Raw genomic sequence first — 22,916 nt, 5'->3', positions numbered from 1 at the left:
ATAACGTGTCAGTTACCGATTCTAAATATGAGTTGATATAAATATTTTTTGTATTACTGTAAACTGAAGTACTTTCGTGAAATTGTGTGCGTAATTACACATTAATACTAGTCTAGAAAACCGCCTGCGTCGATAATGGGTGGAATAAATCCGGGGACTCTTGCCGCGTTCAGAACAACTGGGAGCTCGGAAATCTCCGACTTCAGCGGAAACTGGGGAAAAAACGAGCTCCGACTGGAAAACTCGATTTTAACGGTCATCCAATTCGGGAACTCGGGCCTATTTATAGAGCTCCGACTTTCCGACCTGAAGATCACTGAAGTCATGAAAAACAACTGGGAAAACAACTAGCAACTCGGAAAAATACGAGGTCAAGTTTAAACCTTTGCAATGGTTTTAGTTAAGGTAGTTGATGCAAACGAGACACTTGCGAAATGCATATATTAAAAATGACCTCGGCAATCTCCATCTTGCTAGGTACTATTTTGTATTTTATTAAAGCGGATAAAGTAGTAATGTGGGCAGTAAAGTAGTTCCTGTGTTGCCTAGGGTCAGGTTTTCGAGACTACAGTAATACCCAGACGACCCAGTTTCATGTATGGTATGTATTCATATATGACCAACAATGAGCAATGTCTGAAACATGATAATGACGAATGACTCTAGGCTATAATCTTTTCTTGAATCAGAAGCAACGTGGTCTAAAGCTTGTGCCATATGACGCATATATAATTCACATACTGCCCCTGCAAACCATAACGTTTGGCCAGCAGGAGTGAGCCGCGGCACAGTGAACTCCACCGCGGAGTGGCGCTGCTTCATTACGGATAACACGTGAGGACATTCTCTGGCTATAGGCTATTATAGGCCTACAATGGTTTAAAAGTGATGACGTCTAGCAGCCTATCAGCATTGACCAAATCTAACCAGCTGCCACAGAGAAAACATAACACAAATAACCCCTATTTTACCAGTTGTATAATAATATTTTATAACCTAGTTGTATACATCTGCGTCACTCATCATGACTTATTTATTCAAAACCAGCTATATGATAAGAAAACTTGAGGCGCATGTACTGAGATGAGTCCTTCCAGCGGAGCTCAATGACCTAAATTCAGATCCATGTTTATGCGCAAAAAACGTGGGCACCCGGGATGCCTACGAGGTGCCTTTACAGAAAACGTTGCTATTTGATGTTTTTTCATAACTGACTTTGCTATTTGATGTGTTTTTTCATAACTGATGTTGACCCACATTCTCATCATGCCAATTTCCGATGCCAATATCCGATGCTGAGATTCTAGGAAAAACAGAATCGCTTCTGAAGGCAGAACGTGGTGGAGAGGAGGAAGGGTGGAGGGAGCGGTAGTCACGGTGAGCTCCGCCTACTTCAATGTGCTAGCCCCCTCCCTCCTCCCTTCTTATCACAAGGCCTCTGACATTTGCATAGAATGTGTGTCAGTAGGACATCGTGTTCGGTGGCTCACATGCCGCGCGCACATGCAGCGGAGCTTTACCAGCATTCCAATGTCGAGTGAGTCCAACTGTCTCGCCTCCACTCTAGCTCCCCACCAATGAAAACGTGAGAACGAATAAAGAAAGGTGGAGTAAAAGAGGTGGATGAGATATTCTAATAGAGCGTGACATAGGCATACAAAGAGAGAGAGAGAAAAAAGGAGAGAGAGAGAGAGTGTGTAATCCCTAGCATACAAAACCTACGACAGAGATTGAAAGGAACAAAAAAACGGGGGCCAAAAAAAACTGGTCACATTTCTCAGACACCTGAAAACGTGCTGGTTAGTGTGGGCGAAGTGGATTGCCTATTAATGGGTGGGTGTGCTTAAACTACTCCCACACGTATGTCTTTGGAGATGTTGATGGTGACTACACTGGCACTAGAGCTGAATGCTTGGAATTTATTTTCAAAGAACGTTTAGTTCAGCCTACTGTACATCACACGACCTACGGACACCAAGCAAATCAGGCTACGGACACCAAGCAAATCAGGCTACGGACAACAAAGGCACTGAACCTGTTCGCAATTACGCACATTGGAGACGATTTGTAACTATTTCGCCAAACCGAAACCTGTTTAGGTTTTGCTCAACTTTAAATCAGTTTTGATATCTTTCACACTTGACGGGTTTGAAGGACGTGCGCACAGTCTCATTGATTTTGTCATTGGGATTGGCAACCCACTCTATGCTTCCTTGGCGGTTCATGACTATATGACCTATATCAACGAAACTCCTCATTGACGCAGAGACAAACCAACTTTAAATAATTTTAATACCGTTTATAAATCAACCAACCATCGGAAAACATGGAAAACAGCCCTGGTGAGTTTCATTACGTTATAACCAATCTATGGTATTGTCAGTTTTAGGCTAAAGTATCAATATATTTGCCTATACTGTACTTGTAAATTAACACTACTGAGTAAATGTAATGTGAACTATTTGGGCATTTTCCTTCAATGTGTTTGGTACATAGGCTATACCTTGCGTGCGTAATGGTAATACCCAGGGCAGTTCCTGTGATTCTCTTTTTAAAATGTTATTATTTGAGAATGAATGAATTGATTGTTCATGTCATCATGTATTGCCAGCGGCTACACTGCATATCCATATAAATGGATACATGAATGAAATGTAATTTATGAAGCTTGATCCATAAACCTGAAGGTTGCCAAGCCTTCATTGAGTTGTAGTGGTTCTCCAACCTCTCCTCGGGGACCCCTAGTCCTTCCATGTATTTGATCTATTCCAGAGCTAGCACACCTGATTCAAGCAATGATTTATATATACACTAGATGACTAATAGGGGCGCTGTGTTGAAGCCATCTCGCCTCCATCTTGGCACACCTACACTGTTGTAAAAAGTATTTGGGAAGCTATAGAAATGTATTATGTATTATTTGTCAACATTCGTTTTTGTCACATGTATTATATTACAGACACTGTAATGCATACTTTTAAATTATATTATGTGAGCTAAACATGAAATAAAAAATAATATACAAATATTTTCCTTAAAGGTTAGGGTTTGGCCGGGGTAGGTGTCATTGTAAATAATAATTTGTTCTTAACTGACTTGCCTAGTTAAATAAAGGTTACTAACCAAGAGATTACTAACCAATCATAAATACATGTAATTTTGTCCTTGAAGCATTTAATTGAAATACTGTACAATTCCATTCATTCCTATGGAGGACTGCTCTTACTGGGGAGTGCCAATATTAGTTATCCAGGGTTTATGTACAACATTGGAGTCATCTTGTCAACTAATCATCAAGTCTTTTGCTGCATTTATAACCAAGTGGGAAGGTAGTATTTACCACATACAACTGGGACAAATCCACTTGAACGACCCTACGATGCATTAATCTAATCAGGTTGCAGCAGTCTGTTTTTTTCACCCCTGGTGTCGTAGCAGACTGCTGCAACCTGATTGGCTGAATGCGAAACGCAACAACCGGGAATAGCATTAGCCACTTTAGCATGGTGGAGGAAAATGTTTTTATTTTCCGCCTTCTCACCATTAAATCGAGTGAAGGATGAAATCAACGCCTTTGCATCCTGAATGGAGAATGTTTTATGTAAGAACCGGCCCACGGGGGATGGCGGGTGTAATAGCTGGCTGCATACATTTCATTTGGATGATAAAATGAAATGACTCAATATCGCCAACCGATGGCCTTTGGGCTACAACTCATGTGCCACACCGGTCCGACCTTACATGCTCTGTCGTGCTATAGCTGGGCTATCCTTCATGTGCCACACCGGTCCGACCTTACATGCTCTGTCGTGCTGTAGCTGGGCTATCCTTCATGTGCCACACCGGTCCGACCTTACATGCTCTGTCGTGCTGTAGCTGGGCTATCCTTCATGTGCCACACCGGTCCGACCTTACATGCTCTGTCGTGCTATAGCTGGGCTGTCCTTCATGTGCCACACCGGTCCGACCTTACATGCTCTGTCGTGCTATAGCTGGGCTGTCCTTCATGTGCCACACCGGTCCGACCTTACATGCTCTGTCGTGCTGTAGCTGGGCTATCCTTCATGTGCCACACCGGTCCGACCTTACATGCTCTGTCGTGCTGTAGCTGGGCTGTCCTTCATGTGCCACACCGGTCCGACCTTACATGCTCTGTCGTGCTATAGCTGGGCTATCCTTCATGTGTCACACCGGTCCGACCTTACATGCTCTGTCGTGCTGTAGCTGGGCTATCCTTCATGTGCCACACCGGTCCGACCTTACATGCTCTGTCGTGCTATAGCTGGGCTGTCCTTCATGTGCCACACCGGTCCGACCTTACATGCTCTGTCGTGCTATAGCTGGGCTGTCCTTCATGTGCCACACCGGTCCGACCTTACATGCTCTGTCGTGCTACAGCTGGGCTGTCCTTAATGTGCCACACCGGTCCGACCTTACATGCTCTGTCGTGCTATAGCTGGGCTGTCCTTCATGTGCCACACCGGTCCGACCTTACATGCTCTGTCGTGCTGTAGCTGGGCTGTCCTTCATGTGCCTAGTCAGTTTCTAATCATACAATATTATTTTAGGGATATATTGTTACTTTACATCATTTGGAACAACTTTGATTCTCTGTTGCGCAGATGCACTTTGTGCTTAAAGTTGCCTTGACTTGGAGAGTTTAGAATTGTTGGCGCAATCTAATCAAACCGGATGACGTGTGGAAAACAAAGCCATTCGAATCCTTTCATCAGCACTACTCCAGAAAGGTGTTCCCTTCTTTGACCTGAGATTGCGTGTTTACAGGTCTGTGATTCATTGACAGAACTGGTCACGCACCCTGTCTAGTGACTCCCCTCTTGTTTAGAGCTGCTGCGCAACTTTTTGCTCTCTCAACACGTGTGTCAAGAACCTATCACGCCTATTCCATAGACATGTGAGCCAAAGCAATTTATTAATGAACTGGTCAAGACTTGAAGGCCAACTTTTAAGAACAAACAGCTATTTAAGCCAGATCCAAATTAAATAGATGGGGAATAGATCACAAAAACTGTTTTATCATTATCTTCCCTGATCTATTGCACATGCCAGCAGAGCTAGTCAAAACAATTTTACCAATACTATATAATAAGATATTCAAAAATACAAGGTATGGAATACAAAAGGTATTTATGCAAATATGAATTACACTAAGTTAAATTAAATATATGTTTGGGTGCCAACCATATCCTATTGGCTAATGGATCACTGGCATCGGTGGAATGATGCCCATAAGCCCACTCTCAATAATGGGTAGTGGTCAACCTTCATTTCAACAGATATGTTGACCAAGTTGCCTCATTCATAGCAGTAAATTCATCTCTGGCAGGACACAATATGGGGGTAGTTCCCTAATAAAGGAAATCCCTGTACTGGGTGACTAAATTTACCACTCACTATTCTAAAGTGAAAGATATTCTAATAGCATTAATTAAATATTCAATACACAAGCATTGCATTTTGAGTCAGGCGCCACTCATAATATGAAGCAATTACCATAAACGTAATGTTATTAACGTACACAACTGAGGCTGGGATAACTCCATTGCCAAAGATACAGTATTTCCCCGAAGACAGCAGGTAACGGGATTGTGGCATTGGTATGGAATTACCGCGCCCCCTATTTACTGCCATGTCCTCGAGTCTAATAAGTATCTCAGCCATTACATGCATGTCAACCGTCTGATGATGGTGGACATCATGCTCTTGATTTACCCGAGTGCCCACCGTGCATGCCTAGCACGACATCACGTGCATTTACTTCAGCATCCACGTGCCGCGCGTGATTCTCACCCCGCCCTCCCGAATTTATTCATCTTTCTCGCGCGCTCCTGGCGTACTCACAGCCTTTCCGGGGGACTCCTGTTATGCCTTTGCAAGAGATTGGTCAGTGTGTCAGAACGTTTATCAGCCTATTAACTAGGTTTGTGTTTATTTCTTCACGCCGATATATTTTCTTTGGGAAAGACAACTGAATAGTATGACGTATTGTACAGTATATCCAATATAGCGGATATTGTGATAGATTTCTTATACATCGTATCAATAGCCAAAATGTCACGTGTTGAGGATAGCCTACATTGTAGCAATAGTCCACTCATTGATATCACAAATGACCCTGACAAGTAAACCTAACTAGCGAACTCAAAACCTCGAACATTCTGTTTGAATGGTCGTCTAGTCTGTCTGTATAATATAGCTATACTATGTTTGCTTACTATGTCAAAGTATCTATAAGCTTCTACTCCAAGGTAATTGTTGTATTGCCCTACTTCTGCCAATAATTGCACAGGCTATTCTGTTTATGAGTAACTGGAAAATATATTATTATTACTCTACTGGTATTCAATGTATTTTTGTTATTAACCAATTTTTCACCTCAGAATATCAGTCTTATTCACTGTAATTTATTTATAGAGTCACTCTTTCATTAAAGCACCAAACACTTCCAAATGAAGGCCAATGAGATTATAGATTACACAAGGAGACAGTGTCTGGAGGGAAGGAGGGAGTGAGTAAGGGTGTTAGGGGTCACCGAGAGAGGGAGGGCATTGGTGTGACTCATGTTGTGGCACTCCCCTCCAGCCCTGCCCACTATCAGATTAGCTCACACACGAGTCTCCTCACCTGATTTAAACCCTGGCCGTTTAGCTGACTTCCCTCTAAGCACTGGAGATAAAGCTGACCTCAACCTCAGTGACAGAGTATGGAGGTTCTACAACAGCAGTGGCTATGGTACCATTATATATGTGATTTAGGACAGGGGGGAAGGTGAGAAGCCTGGTTATCAGATGGGAAGGGATGTGGGCTTTACCTTGAATAAACTAATCTCATAGTCATTAGATTGTCATGTTATAAAGGACATAATTACAATATGGTTTATGAGCTATTTGGTCTTTATACAATTAGGGTTAGAGGTAAATCAAATAAAATTCATATTTGGTTTGAAAGATATGTATTTCTGTCCAAGCTGAGTGTTTTCCCACCTGACTCTTACCTCATGGCCAAGTGGTCCACGTGCCACCCCATTACACGAGAGGGTAAGGAAGTTAGTAAAGGGCGTTTCCTTATAGATTTGCCATACATATCGCATATGGCAAACATGCCACCTGGCTGATTCCCATCTAAGGGTGGATGGGACTCCCATGAGAGAGGAAGGAAGGAGGGGTTAGTTACTGTCTATTTGTTTATGCTAGCTCTGTGTCATACAGCCCTACCCCACATATCACATGTCGTCACCTGTGTCATAGTGTAGTGCTCCAGGCCACACTCAGGTTCCTGGTAAATGACTCTCTGCCATAGAGAAGGCCAGGGGTTGGGTTACCCTCACTGGGCTGACACTGGAAACCTAACCAACAACTCAGGACTATGTGAGAATCACTGGGAACAACTTAGGTGGGTGTGGAGCCTAAACTTCACATGGGGCTGTATGCATGTGAGGATGTGAGAGGATAAAGAGGAGGACTGCAATAGGGCAGTGTGTGTGTGTTGGGGGGGGGGGGGATTTAAAGTCAGACTGTCAGGTAGCGTAGAGGAAGCCACATGCAAACAGTGAAGCCCCAGCAGAGTTAATCTCCGCCAGTCAGTGTTGACACGTGCTGGCAGAGGAATTACAATCAGGCACACTCAATTTAAGCTAAACAGACATTCCCAGCCAGCAGCACGTGTCTCCTCCAGCAAGAGAGAGAGAGAAAGAAGGGAAGGCAGGAGGCAGATCTACATGATGTTTCATAGATAATTCAAGGTCCCTGGGAAAAAGGGGGGTAAAGGATGCAAATATGAAAAAAACTGACAGTCAAGATATTGGAGTCATATGCTATTGAATTTGCAAATTTGTCTGACCTGTATTGAAAACATAAAAGTCTGATTTGCATATAATTTCGATCAGGTGTTGTCACGGCTGTCTGAATGATCGGACCAAAATGCAGCGTCTGTTTCGTTCCACATATTTATTAAACTGTGAAACTTAATGCAATACCAAAATAAACTGAAGGACAAAACAATAAACCGTGACGCAGGAGGAACAAACACTACTCACAAAATGTAATCACCCACAAAAACCAAGTGGCACAAACATCAACTTAAATATGACCTCCAATTAGAGGCAACGACAACCGGCTGCCTCTAATTGGAGGTCATGCCAAACAAAAACCAACCTAGAAATACAAAACTAGTAACTAAACATAGAAATACAAAAACGAACAAACACGCCCTGACCTACTCTACCATAGAAAATAACAACTTACGATGGTCAGGACGTGACAGATGTGTAATCAGTCAGATAACTACAGTTGAAGTCAGAAGTTTACATACACCTTAGCCAAATACATTTAAACCCAGTTTTTCACAATTCCTGACATTTAATCCTAGTAAAAATTCCCTGTCTTAGGTCTGTTAGGATCACCACTTTATTTTAAGAATGTGAAATGTCAGAATAATGGTAGAGAGAATTATCTATTTCAGCTTTTATTTCTTTCATCACATTCCCAGTGGGTCAGAAGTTTACATACACTCAATTAGTATTTGATAGCATTGCCTTTAAATTGTTTCACTTGGGTCAAATATTTCAGGTAGTCTTCCACAAGCTTCCCACAATAAGTTGGGTGAATTTTGTCCCATTCCTCCTGACAGAGCTGGTGTAACTGAATCAGGTTTGTAGGCCTCCTTGCTCGCACACGCTTTTTCAGTTCTGCCCACAAATTTTCTATAGGATTGAGGTCAGGGCTTTGTGATGGCCACTCCAATACCTTGACTTTGTTGTCCTTAATCCATTTTGCCACAACTTTGGAAGTATGCTTGGGGTCATTGTCCATTTGGAAGACCCATTTGCAACCAAGTTTTAACTTCCTGACTGATGTCTTGAGATGTTGCTTCAATATATCCACATAATTTCCCTACCTCATGATATCATCTATTTTGTGAAGTGCACAAGTCCCTGCAGCAAAGCACCTCCACAACATGATGCTGCCACCCATGTTCTTCACGGTTGGGATGGTGTTCTTCGGCTTGCAAGCCTCCCCATTTTTCCTCCAAACATAACGATGGTCATTATGGCCAAACAGTACTATTTTTGTTTCATCAGACCAGAGGACATTTCTCCAAAAAGTATTATCTTTGTCCCCATGTGCAGATGCAAACTGTAGTCTGGCTTTTTTATGGCTGTTTTGGAGCAGTGGCTTCTTCCTTGCTGAGCGGCCTTTCAGGTTATGTTGATATAGGACTCATTTTACTGTGGATATAGATACTTTTGAACCTGTTTCCTCCAGCATCTTCACAAGGTTCTTTGCTGTTGTTCTGGGATTGATTTGCACTTTACACCAAAGTACGTTCATCTCTAGGTGACAGAACGTGTCTCCTTCCTGAGCGGTACGGCGGCTGCATGGTCCTATGGTGTTTATACTTGCGTACTATTGTTTGTACAGATGAACGTGGTACCTTCGTGCGTTTGGAAATTGCTCCCAAGGATGAACCAGACATGTGGAGGTGTAGAATTGTTTTTCTGAAGTCTTGGCTGATTTCTATTGATTTTCCCATGATGTCAAGCAAAGAGGCACTGAGTTTGAAGGTAGGCCTTGAAATACATCCACAGGTACACCTCCAATTGACTCAAATTCTGTCAATTAGCCTATCAGAAGCTTCTAAAGCCATGGAATCTTCCAAGCTGTTTAAAGGCACAGTTAATTTAGTTTATGTAAACTTCTGACCCACTGGAATTGTGATACAGTGAATTATAAGTGAAATAATCTGTATGTAAACAATTGTTGGACAAATTACTTGTGTCATGCACACAGTAGATGTCCTAACCGACTTGCCAAAGCTATAGTTTGTTAACAAGAAATGTGTGGAGTGGTTGAAAAACGAGTTTTAATAATGACTCCAACCTAAGTGTATGTAAACTTCCGACTTCAACTGTAACTGCATGAATTGTAACTCACATAATAAGGTTCAAAGGAACTGATGTAACACCTATGGGATGCTGATGGACATAGCCTATGTGTAAGAATGCTTTAATTTGCTTGTTCAGTCACTGAAAAAATCATTCAATCTATGTGGGCACGGGTTTGTGATACATATAACTTCCCTTGACTGAGTAAAACACCAACAAAACAGCTTTGTATGTCACCCCCTCTGGGTTTCCGGAGACTCAGTGGAATGCATGGCATTATACACACAGTAGACTGCCCTGCCTTCCCTCTGTACGTACAGTACTAAAGCCCTCTCTTTCAAACGTGAGCTCCCAGCTGCCTGTTATTGTACTGCGGCTGTTGTCTACACGGGACTGCGGAAAGCGCCTTGTGAGCCCTAACGGGAACTGTGTCAGGAGTCCATGTGAGTCGGCGGTCAGGTGGCTGGCGGTATGAACAAGCTCCGGGCGCGCCGCCAGGGGGAAAAGCAAGGCTTGCTTTTAGAGCGAGGAGGCAGCTGGCTCCAGGCTGGCTGGCTCAGCGTACACGTGAGGGGCTGTCGCTCTTTTCGTACACAGAGCACGATCTTTACAGTGAAGGGAGGGAGGGAGGCAGTAATGAGACATTTCCGAGTTTACATCCCCAACTTGCTTTCGAACATTGAAGAATTTGAGTGAGAACTTTGAGTAACTTATATAGCCAAGAAATATTTGTAACAAAACCTGGCCATTGTTGGAATTGTTTTATTATTTTGTTTTTGTATAAATTCAAGGTCCCACATCATCTAACACTGAATTAGTCAAAGCTAGAATTATAATGCTTGTTTTGAAGTCTTATATGCACATTTTGGAAAAAGACTATTGACAAATATCAAGTTGGTCCCCAGTTAGATTTGACCTCATTCTCCAGACACATTCTGACCTTTGACCTTTTATCGTCTTCTTTGAGACTGACTATGGTTTAAATGTCGACTACACAAGCAGGAGGTGTGTTCATGTTTGGTAACCCAGCTAAGTAAAGACAGGCACCTAATCAAAGTAGCCTATTGCTCAACACGTATCTGTTAGTTGACCTACCTACATTGTGTGCCTGTCTGTGTGCGTGTGGAACTATTTCAACACAGATATAGATATTGATCTATGCATCTTTGCACCGATAGTTTGCTGGCAGCATAGCCTTCTGTCTGCTTCCTTGTGACACGGTGACAGCAGTGACACTAACTGCCCCTCTCTCTTCTCGTCCTCTTTGCCCTCCAGGTGGTGTGATACTGTATGCTGGCTCATCTGGTAGTGCCAGCCCCAGCCCTGGCAGCCCCTCCAGCGGGTACCAGACCCAGTCCCCCCGGTCCTCCCACTCCCAATCCTCATCTCCTGAGCCTGTCTCCTTCCCCGAGATCGGCCCTCTGAAGAGAGAAAGAGGGGAGAACAGGGGAGGACCTTCACCCAAACTAGTCTTCCAGTTCCCTGAAGCCAGTGCCTCTACAACCACTACATCCTCTGGCAATACCTACGCCCACCCTATGGTGGCCAAGAGGCCCTGCGGCTTCACTGGCACCTTCACCAGTAAGTACCACTTCTACTGGCTTTCAGTCTTTATTTTTTCTTATTATATTTGTCTATTATAATGTCTAACCAATCATTCCTCTCTGTGTACCTCACAGAGACAGGAGGCATGGTGCTCCTGTGTAAGGTCTGCGGGGACATCGCATCTGGCTTCCATTACGGCGTTCACGCCTGTGAAGGCTGCAAGGGTTTCTTCCGCCGCAGCATCCAGCAGAACATCCACTACAAGATGTGTGTGAAGAATGAAAGCTGCCTGATCATGCGCATGAACCGCAACCGGTGCCAGCACTGCCGTTTCAAGAAGTGTCTCTCCGTGGGCATGTCCAGAGATGGTAAGAGAACATTCCATCTATATCTGGCATCATTCTCGTTCTTCAGTTACACCTCCTCAATGCCCCATCCGTTCTCTCTCTCTCCATCATCTCTCCTGTTCTTTCTTCTACTCCTTCTCCATCTCTGATTGATGACAGAAGCAGCTGAGGAGTCCCAGTAGTCATCAGTCATGGGAAAAACTGTTGCAAATACAGTTTATTTTTGTCAATTAGGTCCCTGGCCACTTCATTATACCATCTGTGTCAGATTGAAAGTGTTTGCCCATCTAAAGTGTATAACATACAGGCATGTAGCCTAGTGGTTAGAGCGTTGGACTAGTAACCGAAAGGTTGCGAGATCAAATCCCCGAGCTGACAAGGTAAAAATCTGTCGTTCTGCCCCTGAACAAGGCAGTTAACCCACTGTTCCTAGGCCGTCATTGAAAATAACAATTTGTTCTTAACTGACTTGCCTAGTTAAATAAAGGAAAAACAATAAAAAATACATTTAGTAGGGCATGTTCTAATACTGGTAAACTATTCAAATATTATTGGAGGATAGTACAGTTGGTACAGTTAGAGGCTCAGCTCCATCCCTCTCCTGTATGGCATCATTTCCCTACAGGCCACCGTACCCTCCTGAGATCTCTCTAAACTAGGTGATAATAAATCATCTACTTTTCTGGAGCAAAAATTTTGAGGTGACCTATAAAAGGAAAACGCTAGTGAGGAGGAAAATGACCCACCATTACGCCAATTACTGAAAAGGCACTATTATCACAGCATAGGTGTTAGACCTTTTTTTGATACCTTTGATATTTGAAGATTTAATGTATGAATACAAGGCATTCATTTAAAACTACATTTTTGACATCACTCATCTAACCCATTTTCCCTTTCCAGCTTTTTACCCTTCATTCTCATTCCCTTAATCCCTAACTCTCATTCAATCATCCTCTCATTTCCTTCACCCCTTTACTCATACCATATTACCTCCTCACCCTCTTACTCCTTCACCCTCTCAGTCCTTTACCTTCTCACTCTCCTCTACATTGACATCTCCTCTCCTCCCTCACTGTGTCACTCAGTCAATGACAATGTTTACTCCAGCTGACCCAGTAACCTATTTTCATAGAGAAAAGAACGAGTGCTTAACAGAAACACAGAGAGGAGCGAGGGGCGAGGTAGAAAGAGAGTGATCAGGATAGTGGGAGCAGGAGGGAAAGAGATTGGGGGAAGGGGTGTAGCATACAGTAAGCAGACTATAAATAGCTTTGGCAGAGGAGGTGCGCTATAGAGAGGGGGATGGGAAGTTTGGAGAGACAAAGAGGGGGATGAAGAAGTCAAATGAGGAGAGGAAAGGGGGTGGTATACCATGGCATTTGATGGTTGATTGAAACAGACTGGTTATATAGAGAGGAGAGAAATCTCCCCCAGCTCTCTGTACCCTGTAGGTTTAGTCAGTAATCATGCCATACAGTGATTGCACTCCCAATCAGTGTCAGGGAGTAAAAGATTGAATTAGATAGATAAGTATCAGGCCACTGCTATACTAGCTCTAGTAACTGCCATCGGCATTATCAATTCATTAGCTAACTTATTTTCCCCTTGTCCTCCTTCTCCTCAGCTGTGCGTTTTGGGCGTATCCCCAAGCGTGAGAAGCAGAGGCTATTGGACGAGATGCAGAGCTACATGAACAGCCTCAACGAATCAGCATCCATGGAGATTGACTCCTCACCTTCTTCCTCTGAGGCCCCAGCCAGTCCAGAATCTGGAGATTCCATTTCCTCTGCCTACCACAACATCTTCGCCCAAGAGGATGTGAAGCCAGTAATCAAGATGGCCGTCAACATCAACAACAACAATATCCGCAACAATCCAGCACATGAGTCTGGCTACTCTTACCCGGCACACCAAACCCACTCCCATTCCAACCCCTCTCAGGGGTACCAGTCACACCCCACACAAAGCTACCAGACCCCCTCTCGCTGCCCACGCAACAACAATGTTGACAACGCCCAGTATACCTACCAACCATCATCCAATCAGAGTCAATGCCCAATGTCCAATGGAAGCCAGTCCGCTCAGACCTTCCAAGCCAACCAAAACAGCTTTCCAGCCGGCAAGTCTCAAAACCAGACCACCTGCCCCTGGAAGTTGAGTGGAGGTGCCAAAGTTCTGGTGAGTCTCATTAAAATGCTGTGTATTTCCTTAGTATTACTATATATACAATACACACATGATTGTAGGAGTGTCATAGAGCCATTCTAACCCTCTCCCTCTGTCTCAGGCGTGTCCCCTGAACGCATGTCCTGTGGCCCCCCGTGACCGTTCCAGCCAGCAGATATGGGAGGCCTTCTCCCAGTGCTTCACCCCGGCCGTCAAGGAGGTGGTGGAGTTTGCCAAGAGCATCCCAGGGTTCCAGAGTCTCAGCCAGCATGACCAGGTCATGCTGCTTAAGGCCGGCACCTTCCAGGTGCTGATGGTCAGGTTCTGCTCGCTGTTTGACCCCAAGGAGAAGACGGTGACCTTCCTGAACGGCCAAACATACCCCCTGATGTCCCTGCGGGCGCTGGGCATGGGCACTCTGCTGGACGCCATGTTTGAGTTCAGTGAGAAGCTGGGAGCTCTGGGCCTGGAGCCCGATGAGATGGCCCTCTTCATGGCTGTGGTGCTAGTGTCTGCTGGTAAGAGACTCATAAGAGACACACTCTAGATCTCTTTAAAAAATCACATATGTTTTGATTTGCTTTTTCGCGATGCATCTAACCCTCTCTCCTCTCGTCTCGCAGACCGTTCAGGTATGGCTGACGTTGTTGCAGTGGAGCAGCTTCAGGAGAGTCTGATCAAAGCCCTGCGCTCGCTCATCACCCGCCGTCGCCCTGACGACAGCGCCCTCTTCCCCAAGCTGCTGCTGCGCCTGCCCGACCTGCGCACCCTCAACAACCTGCACTCCGACAAACTGCTGGCCTTCAGCATCGACCTCTAAGGGCCTGGAGGAACCACAGCCCACAGGGACACCCACTGACTACAGGACCCCCGAAAGGGGCAGTCCTCTTGGGAAACACCCTAATGATCCCTTCACTCCAGCCATAAGCCACCAGCCAGTCAACATCAGGCTCTCTTCGATGAGCTGTGTGTGCTGGAGCTGGGACTGGGGCAGAAGCAGGGTTGGACAAGGTAAATGAGTGGACTGAGAGGCATCTCAAAGGAAGATGGAGGAAAAGAGGAGGGTGGAGACTTGAACTATGACCTCATGAACAATACCCAGAGCTGGTAAAATCTCTAAAAGACTCATAGACTTATAGTCTGCTGAACAAGTCGGTGTGCTGTGAGTTAAATGGCAAAGCACCATCTTAGACCAACTCAACTCCCAAAGTTGAGGAACGAGGGTCTAAAAATCCTCCATTACCCATAACTCCCGGTGACAGTGATTGAAGACCAAAATTCTGTTCCATTCCTCCTCTCTGATTCCACGCTTCACTATGTCCTTCTGTCCGCAACAGACAAACAGGGGCAAACCAGCAAGAAGGAAGGACACCCTCTTCATATGAGAAAGGGAAATACACACAAACTATATATTTTCTTCCTACACATTCACCCTACACAGGCTGTTCAATGAATAACAAAGCACTTTCCATACATCAACACACATCTGAAATCAACCCATATGATAGAGCAATAGCAATGTATAAAACACACAATTAGATCCCTAACTGACTGTGTTATACACTGTTATAATGACCTAAGCTATTTTCAACATCACGTCATCAAGCTTTTTGGAAATCAAATATTTGGGATTTGATGAGAAAATGTATTATTTACATTTGTAAGAATTGAGAGTAGGATGGATTGTATTTGTATGCTGTAATCAGGGAGATACTATTTGGACATTTTAGACCATATTTGTCGGGTTATATGTTTTAAGGTATTCTATTGTTGTACATATTGGATATAATATTTCTGACTGGTTCCTACTCCATTTGTTTGAGTTGATTGCTGTATGATGTTAGCACCATTGAAGACAAAGCAAGGGTGCTATGTTCAAGAGGTGCCCGATTGTTTGGGTTATGCAAGGTGTACATCTACTGTATGTGTCCATTGGTCTTCCCTGGAGCATTACAAACCCCAACCCTCATTCTTACCGCAACAAGAGAGCAACCGATGGAACCATGTGCACAAACCATGTAAAAAAAGTGTTTGATTTGAACCTATATTATTGAAATATAACTATTGTTAATTGATCCATGCATCACCTTGTGTATATTTTGTAAATGCTTCATGTTTAAACTTCTTCCATAGAGAACCAATATTAAATGACATTATATACCGTACTTTATGTGTATGACTCTTCTTAACTCTATGAGTTTTTTTGTGTCATCGACTTATATAAAAAACACTATTACCATTAACTCTACCAAACATATCAAGCTATACAATAAAGACAAAGCAGTAACCTAGCAAAATAAGGGCACCTTTATCAATGATGTTCCAGCTCTTGTTGTCCATTACCAAAATGAACGATAAGGGGCATCGTTAGATCGATTAAGTGGCTTGTTGCAGGCTGTTAAGGGCATTGGAAGCAGTACATATATAAGCACACAACCTACAGATAAACACACTCATCCTCACAGAGCAGATATAACAATGAACCATGCAGAGACAGAATGCTTAGAATGCGAACCGTGTCAAAATATATTTGATAGAATATAATGTGGGTAAATGTGTGAAATGTTTCTGAACTTGACTTTGAGTAGATGAGGTAAGTTATATGACCCAGCCCAGCGCTACTTTCCGCATAGCTAGATACATACAGATAAAAGTTAATACAATGGGATGTGTCCACAGTGTAACTGAAATCTGTGCTTTTCTGGAGATTAAGAAATGAGAACAGTGATTATGATTAGTGAAGAGAGAGAATCTCGTGTGTGTGTGTGTGTGTGTGTGTGTGTGTGTGTGTGTGTGTGTGTGTGTGTGTCCTGATAGTAAAAAGATGATGATCAGAGAAAGATACAGTGAGCATTCAGAGCTCATCTAACATTTGAGGACCCACAAGATACAGTGCCTTGCAAAAGTATTCATCCCCTTGGCGTTTTTCCTATTTTGTTGCATTACAACCTGTAATTTACATGGATTTTTATTTGGATTTCATGTAATGGACATACACAGAATAGTCCAAATTAGAAAAGTGAAATTTAAAAAATTACTTGTAAATGAAAAAGTGGTGTGTGCATATGTATTCACCTCCTTTGCTATGAAGCCCCTAAATAAGATCTGGTGAACCAATTACCTTCAGAAGTCACATAATTAGTTAAATAAAGTCCACCTGTGTGCAACCTAACTGTCACATGATCTGTCACATGATCTCAGTATATACACACCTGTTCTGAAATGCTCCAGAGTCTGCAACACCACTAAGCAAGGGGCACCATGAAGACCAAGGAGCTCGCCAAACAGGTCAGGGACAAAGTTGTGCAGAAGTACAGATCAGGGTTGGGTTATAAAAAAATATCCAAAACTTTGAACATCCCACGGAGCACCATTATTAAAAAATGGAAAGACTTTGGCACCACAACAAACCTGCCAAGAGAGGGCCGCCCACCAAAACTCACAGACCAGGCAAGGAGAGCATTATTCAGAGGCAACAAAGAGACCAAAGATAACCCTGAAGGAGCTGCAAAGCTCCACAGCGGAGATTGGAGCATCTGTCCATAGGACCACTTGAAGCCGTACACTCCACAGAGCTGGCCTTTACAGAAGAATGGCCAGAAAAAAGCCATTGCTTAAAGAAAAACATAAGCAAATGCGTTTGGTGTACGCCAAAAGGCAGGTGGGAGTAGGGGGCGGAAATCCTGGGGGGGACGGGGGGACACGACCCCCCACCCTGGGAAAAATATGATTTGTCCCCCCCAATATATCACTGAAACATAACTATGTAATTTAAATAATATTAATAATTCGCAATGAAAGCAATTGTGCTGATTATAGACACTTAATAGCGCGTTTTTAAGTTTCAAAAGATTGCGACCCCCCCGCCCTTTGCCTCACAATGGTTTGATCCACTGCCAGTTCCTTAGTTTGCATGTAACTGCCGTGAGGTTTATCCAGTCAATCGCGCACACACACACTAGCTGAATATGCAGAGCTAGCGCGCAAATATTAACTATTAAGCTAGCTTGTACCTATTCCATTTATGTGGCGTCGTCAAAGATGGAATCAGCATGCAGATGATGTAAGTTAGTGCTTCAAAGTCCCTGTGATAAGGTTAGCGATAAACTGAAATCCAAACTGAACAGAACTACACTCTCTTCTACCATTGTCTTAAATATATTTAATGGTCTCGTTGCAAAAGCTAAATTGTCGCAAGGGAACATTTATTTATTTTATTTCACCTTTATTTAACCCGGGTAGCAAAGATTATAGCAAACACCACTGAAACTGAATTGGTGCTCGCTAACTTTGCAAATTCAGCTATTGTTGGAAGCCAGCCAATATGAAACAAACTATTAAGATTACAAAAGGTTGCAGCATATGTTGTGTAAATGGTGAACTCATACAGCTGTCAACTCTTGTCATTTTAATCCGTTTCACATTTGCTAGCTACCTTTTAGATCGAAGCCCAAATAGAATGATTGAAGATGATAGAAGCCCATCTCCTACTGTAAATAACCTACACACTGTGTGTGTGTGTAGCCAGCTGCCAGCCAGGTAGAAAAATGGCAGAAAAATAAAAGACGGACATCAGAGTATTTTTCAATACACCAAAACGCATAGTAAGAACCCTAGTAGCCTAATATCTCAAAGACTAGTTGATAAAAATGTTCATAAGAAAGAAATGAAATTCTAATGGAAATGTTTCACAATGATGTCATTAGGCAGAGCAGGCAACAGATGGCACACAGACAGCAGAGTTGGGGACAGATATGCAGGGACAGACTGGCAGAGACAGGGAGTCTCAGGTAAGTTTGTTGAGTCTTTGTTTGGCAACATTATGAAAGGTTCTCAATTTTTTTGACTTGTAAAATAGGAACATAATTGGAAAATGCCATGGATACCCCCACTCTCAACTTAAACTGGTGACTGAACTAAGATTTGTTAAAGGCAATGGTATTGCTGTTGTGATTAGTTGTGTAGTTTTGGGTACCGGTAGTTAGGAGTACGGCAAACACCTTATTTCTTTGGTTCCTCAATATACATTTACCATATTACAATGTAGGCTATGTGTTACAGCACTACTTTTGGTGTCCCCCTCAGGAATTGCTCTTGAGAAAATTTCATGTAATTGTCCCCTCCAAAGTGGATATCAGATTTTCGCCCCTGGGTGGGAGACTCCCAAAACATATGGAAGAAGATCATCTGGTCAGATGAGACAAAAATTTAGCTTTTTTTCCATCAAGGAAAATGCTATGTCTGGTGCAAACCCAACCCCTCTCATCACCCCGAGAACAGGTGGTGGCAGCAATCCACTCCTTAGTAAAAGGCACATGACAGCATGCTTGAAGTTTGTCAAAAGGCACCTAAAGACTCTCAAACCATGAGAAACAAGACTCTGAGAAACAAGTCTGATGAAACCAAGATTGAACTCTTTCGCCTGAATGCCAAACGTCACGTCTGGAGGAAATCTGGCACCATCCCTACGGTGAAGCATAGTGGTGGCAGCATCATGCTGTGGGAATGTTTTTCAGCGGCAGGGACTGGGAGACTAGTCAGGATTGGGGAAAGATGAATGGAGCAAAGTATAGAGAGATCATTGATGAAAACCTGCTCCAGAGCGCTCAGGACCTCAGACTGGGGCAAAGGTTTAACTTCCAACAGGACAACGACCCTAAGCACACAGCCAAGAAAATGCAGGAGTGGCTTCCGGACATGTCTCTGAATGTCCTTGAGTGGCCCAACCAGAGTCCAGACTTGAACCCAATCGAACACTCTGGAGAGACCTGAAAATTGCTGTGCAGCAACACTCCCCATCCAACCTAACAGAGCTTGAGAGGATGTGAAGAGAAGAATTGGAGAAACTCCCAAAATACAGGTGTGCCAAGCTTGTAGCGTCATACCCAAGAAGACTCGAGGCAATAATCACTCCCAAAGGTGCTTCAATGAAGTACTGAGTAACAGGTCTGAATACTTACGTAAATGTAATATTTCATTTTTTTATTTTTATAAATTAGCAAACATTTCTAAAAACCTGTTTTTGCTTTCACATTATGTGTGTAAATTGATGAGAAAAAACAAACAATTGAATCAATTTTAGAATAGGCTATAACCTAACAAATGTGGAAAAAGTCAAGGGGTGTGAATATTTTCCAAAGGCACTGTAAATATACACTGAACAAAAATATAAACGCAACATGTAAAATGTTGGTCCCATGTTTCATGAACTGAAATAAAATATCCCAGAAATATTCCTTACGCACAAAAAGCATATTTCTCTCAAATTGTGTGCACAAATGTGTTTACATACCTGTTAGTAAGCATTTCTCCTTAGCCAAGATAATATATCCACCTGACAGGTGTGGCATTTCAAGAATCTGATTAAACAGCATGATCATTACATAGGTGCACCTTGTGCTGGAGACAATAAAAGGCCACACTAAAATGTGCAGTTTTGTCACACAACACAATGCCACATGTCTCAAGTTTTGAAGGAGTGCAATTGGCATGCTGACTGCAGGAATGTCCATCTAATCTATTGCCAGATAATTTAACGTTCATTTCTCTATCATAAGCCACCTCCAACGTTGTTTTAATGAATTTGGTAGTTTGTCCAACCGGCCTCACAACCACAGACCGTGTGTATGGCGTCGTGTGGGCAAGCGGTTGCTAATGTCAACGTTGTGAACAGAGTGCCCCATGGTGGCGGTGGGGTTATGGTATGGGCAGACATAAGCTACGGACAACGAACACAATTGCATTTTATCGATGGCAATTTGAATGCACAGAGATACCGTGACAAGATCCTAAGGCCCATTGTCGTGCCATTCATCCGCCACCATGTTTCAGCATGACAATGCAGGGCCCCATGTCGCAAGGATTTGTACACAATTCCTGGAAGGTGAAAATGTCCCAGTTCTTCCATGGCCTGCATACGCACTAGACATGTCACCCATTGAGTATGTTTGGGATGCTCTGGATTGACGTGTACGACAGCGAGTTCCAGTTCCCGCCAATATCCAGCAACTTCACACAACCATTGAAGAGGAGTGGGACAACATTCTACAGTCCACAATCAACAGCCTGATCAACTCTATGCCAATGAGTGTCGCGCTGCATGAGGCAAATGGTAGTCACACCAGATACTGACTGGTTTTATGATCCATGCCCCTACCTTTTTTTGTTAATGTATCTGTGTCCAACATACCTATCTGATATTTTCCAAAGTAGCCACCCTTTGCCTTGATGACAGCTTTGCACACTCTTGGCATCCTCTCAACCAGCTTCACCTGGAATGCTTTTCCAACAGTCTTGAAGGAGTTCCCACATATGCTGAGCACTTGTTGGCTGCTTTTCCTTCACTCTGCGGTCCAACTCATTCCAAACCATCTGAATTCAAATCAAATCAAATTTTATTGGTCACATACACATGGTTAGCAGATGTTATTGCGAGTGTAACGAAATGCTTGTGTTTATAGTTCCGAAAGTGCAGCAATATCTAACATGTAATCTAACAGTTCCACAACAACTACCTAATAAATCCAAATCTAAGTAAAAGAATGGACGAAGAGTATATTCACATAAATATATGGTATAAAATACAGTATATACATATGAGATGAGTGATGCAAGATATGTAAACATTATTAAAGTGCCATTATTAAAGTGACAAGTGATCAATGATTTCAAGTCTGTATGTAGGCAGCAGCTTCTCTGTGTTGGTGATGGCTGTTTAACAGTCTGATGGCCTTGAGATAGAAGCCGTTTTCAGTCTCTCGGTCCCAGCTTTGATGCCCCTGTACTGACCTCGCCTTCTGGATGGTGGCGGGGTGAACAGGCAGTGGCTCGGGTAGTTGTTGTCCTTGATTATCTTTTTGGCCTTCCTGTGCCATCGGGTGCTGTAGGTGTCCTGGAGAGCAGGTAGTTTGCCCGGTGATGCGTTGTGCAGACCGCACCAACCTCTGGAGAGCCTTGCGGTTGTGGACAGTGCAGTTGCCGTACCAGGCAGTGATACAGCCCGACAGGATGCTCTCAATTGTGCATCTGTAAAAGTTTGTGAAGCCAAATTTCACCACACTGTTTGTGTGGGTGGACCATTTCAGTTTGTCTGTGATGAGTACGCCAAGGAACTTTAAACTTTCCACCTTCTCTACTGCTGTCCCGTCGATGTGGATAGGGGGGTGCTCCCTCTGCTGTTTCCTGAAGTCCACGATCATTTCCTTTGTTTTGTTAACGTTGAGTGAGAGGTTGATTTCCTTACACCACACTCAGAGGGCCCTCACCTCCTCCCTGTAGGCTGTCCAGTCGTTGTTGATGATCAAGCCCACTACTGTTGTGTCGTCTGCTAACTTGATGATTGAGTTGGAGGCGTGCATGGCCTCGCAGTCATGGGTGAACAGGGAGTACAGGAGGGGGCTGAGCACGCACCCTTGTGAGGCCCCAGTGTTGAGGATCAGCGAAGTAGAGGTGTTGTTTCCTACCTTCACCACCTGGTCAGGAAGTCCAGGACCCAGTTGCACAGGGCGGGGTTGAGAACCAGGGCCTCAAGCTTAAAGATGAGCTTGGATGGTACTATGGTGTTGAATGCTGAGCTATAGTCAATGAACATTCTCAATGAGCATTCTTACATATGTATTCCTCTTGCCCAGATGGGATAGGGCAGTGTGCAGTGTGATGGTGAATGCATCGTCTGTGGACCAATTGGGGCGGTAAGAAAATTGAAGTGGGTCTAGGGTGACAGGTAAGGTGGAGGTGATTTGATCCTGGACTAGTCTCTCAAAGCACATGATGACAGAAGTGAGTGATACGGGGCGATAATAATTTACTTAATTTACCTTTGCCTTCTTGGGTACAGGAACAACAGTGGCCGTCTTGTAGCATGTGGGGACAGCAGACTGGGATAGGGAGAGATTTAATATGTCCGCAAACACACCAGCCAGCTGGTCTGCGCATGCTCTGAGGATGCGGCT

The 22,916-nt window shown here is 43.6% G+C and overlaps 1 protein-coding gene across 3 annotated transcripts; it reads left to right on the top strand.

Annotated features, from left to right (window-relative positions):
- Window positions 1-207: 207 nt before the first annotated feature.
- On the top strand, window positions 208-16,130 carry LOC106583303 (nuclear receptor subfamily 1 group D member 1). Of its 3 annotated transcripts, none has more exons than XM_045705202.1 (6): window positions 208-370; window positions 11,180-11,485; window positions 11,584-11,817; window positions 13,424-13,977; window positions 14,087-14,483; window positions 14,589-16,130. In XM_045705202.1, the coding sequence occupies exons 2-6, from the start codon at window positions 11,443-11,445 to the stop codon at window positions 14,783-14,785; spliced, it is 1,425 nt and encodes a 474-aa protein (XP_045561158.1). In that variant the 5' UTR covers window positions 208-370; window positions 11,180-11,442; the 3' UTR covers window positions 14,786-16,130. The 3 variants fall into 3 exon arrangements, with proteins under 3 accessions (XP_045561158.1, XP_014022816.1, XP_014022815.1); XM_014167341.2 differs by lacking the exon at window positions 208-370 and adding an exon at window positions 580-601; XM_014167340.2 differs by lacking the exon at window positions 208-370 and adding an exon at window positions 1,469-2,342.
- The last annotated feature ends 6,786 nt before the right edge of the window (window positions 16,131-22,916 follow it).

Source organism: Salmo salar, chromosome ssa22 (assembly GCF_905237065.1).
Source record: "Salmo salar chromosome ssa22, Ssal_v3.1, whole genome shotgun sequence".
Lineage (NCBI taxonomy): Eukaryota > Metazoa > Chordata > Actinopteri > Salmoniformes > Salmonidae > Salmo > Salmo salar.
This window is presented reverse-complemented; position numbering and strand designations above follow the sequence as displayed.

Excerpts from the sequence above, each read along its gene's own strand:
- LOC106583303 (XM_014167340.2), top strand. Across the intron at positions 13,978-14,086 it reads GTGGAGGTGCCAAAGTTCTG|GCGTGTCCCCTGAACGCATG; the intron begins GTGAGTCTCATT and ends CCTCTGTCTCAG. Across the intron at positions 14,484-14,588 it reads TGTGGTGCTAGTGTCTGCTG|ACCGTTCAGGTATGGCTGAC; the intron begins GTAAGAGACTCA and ends CTCGTCTCGCAG.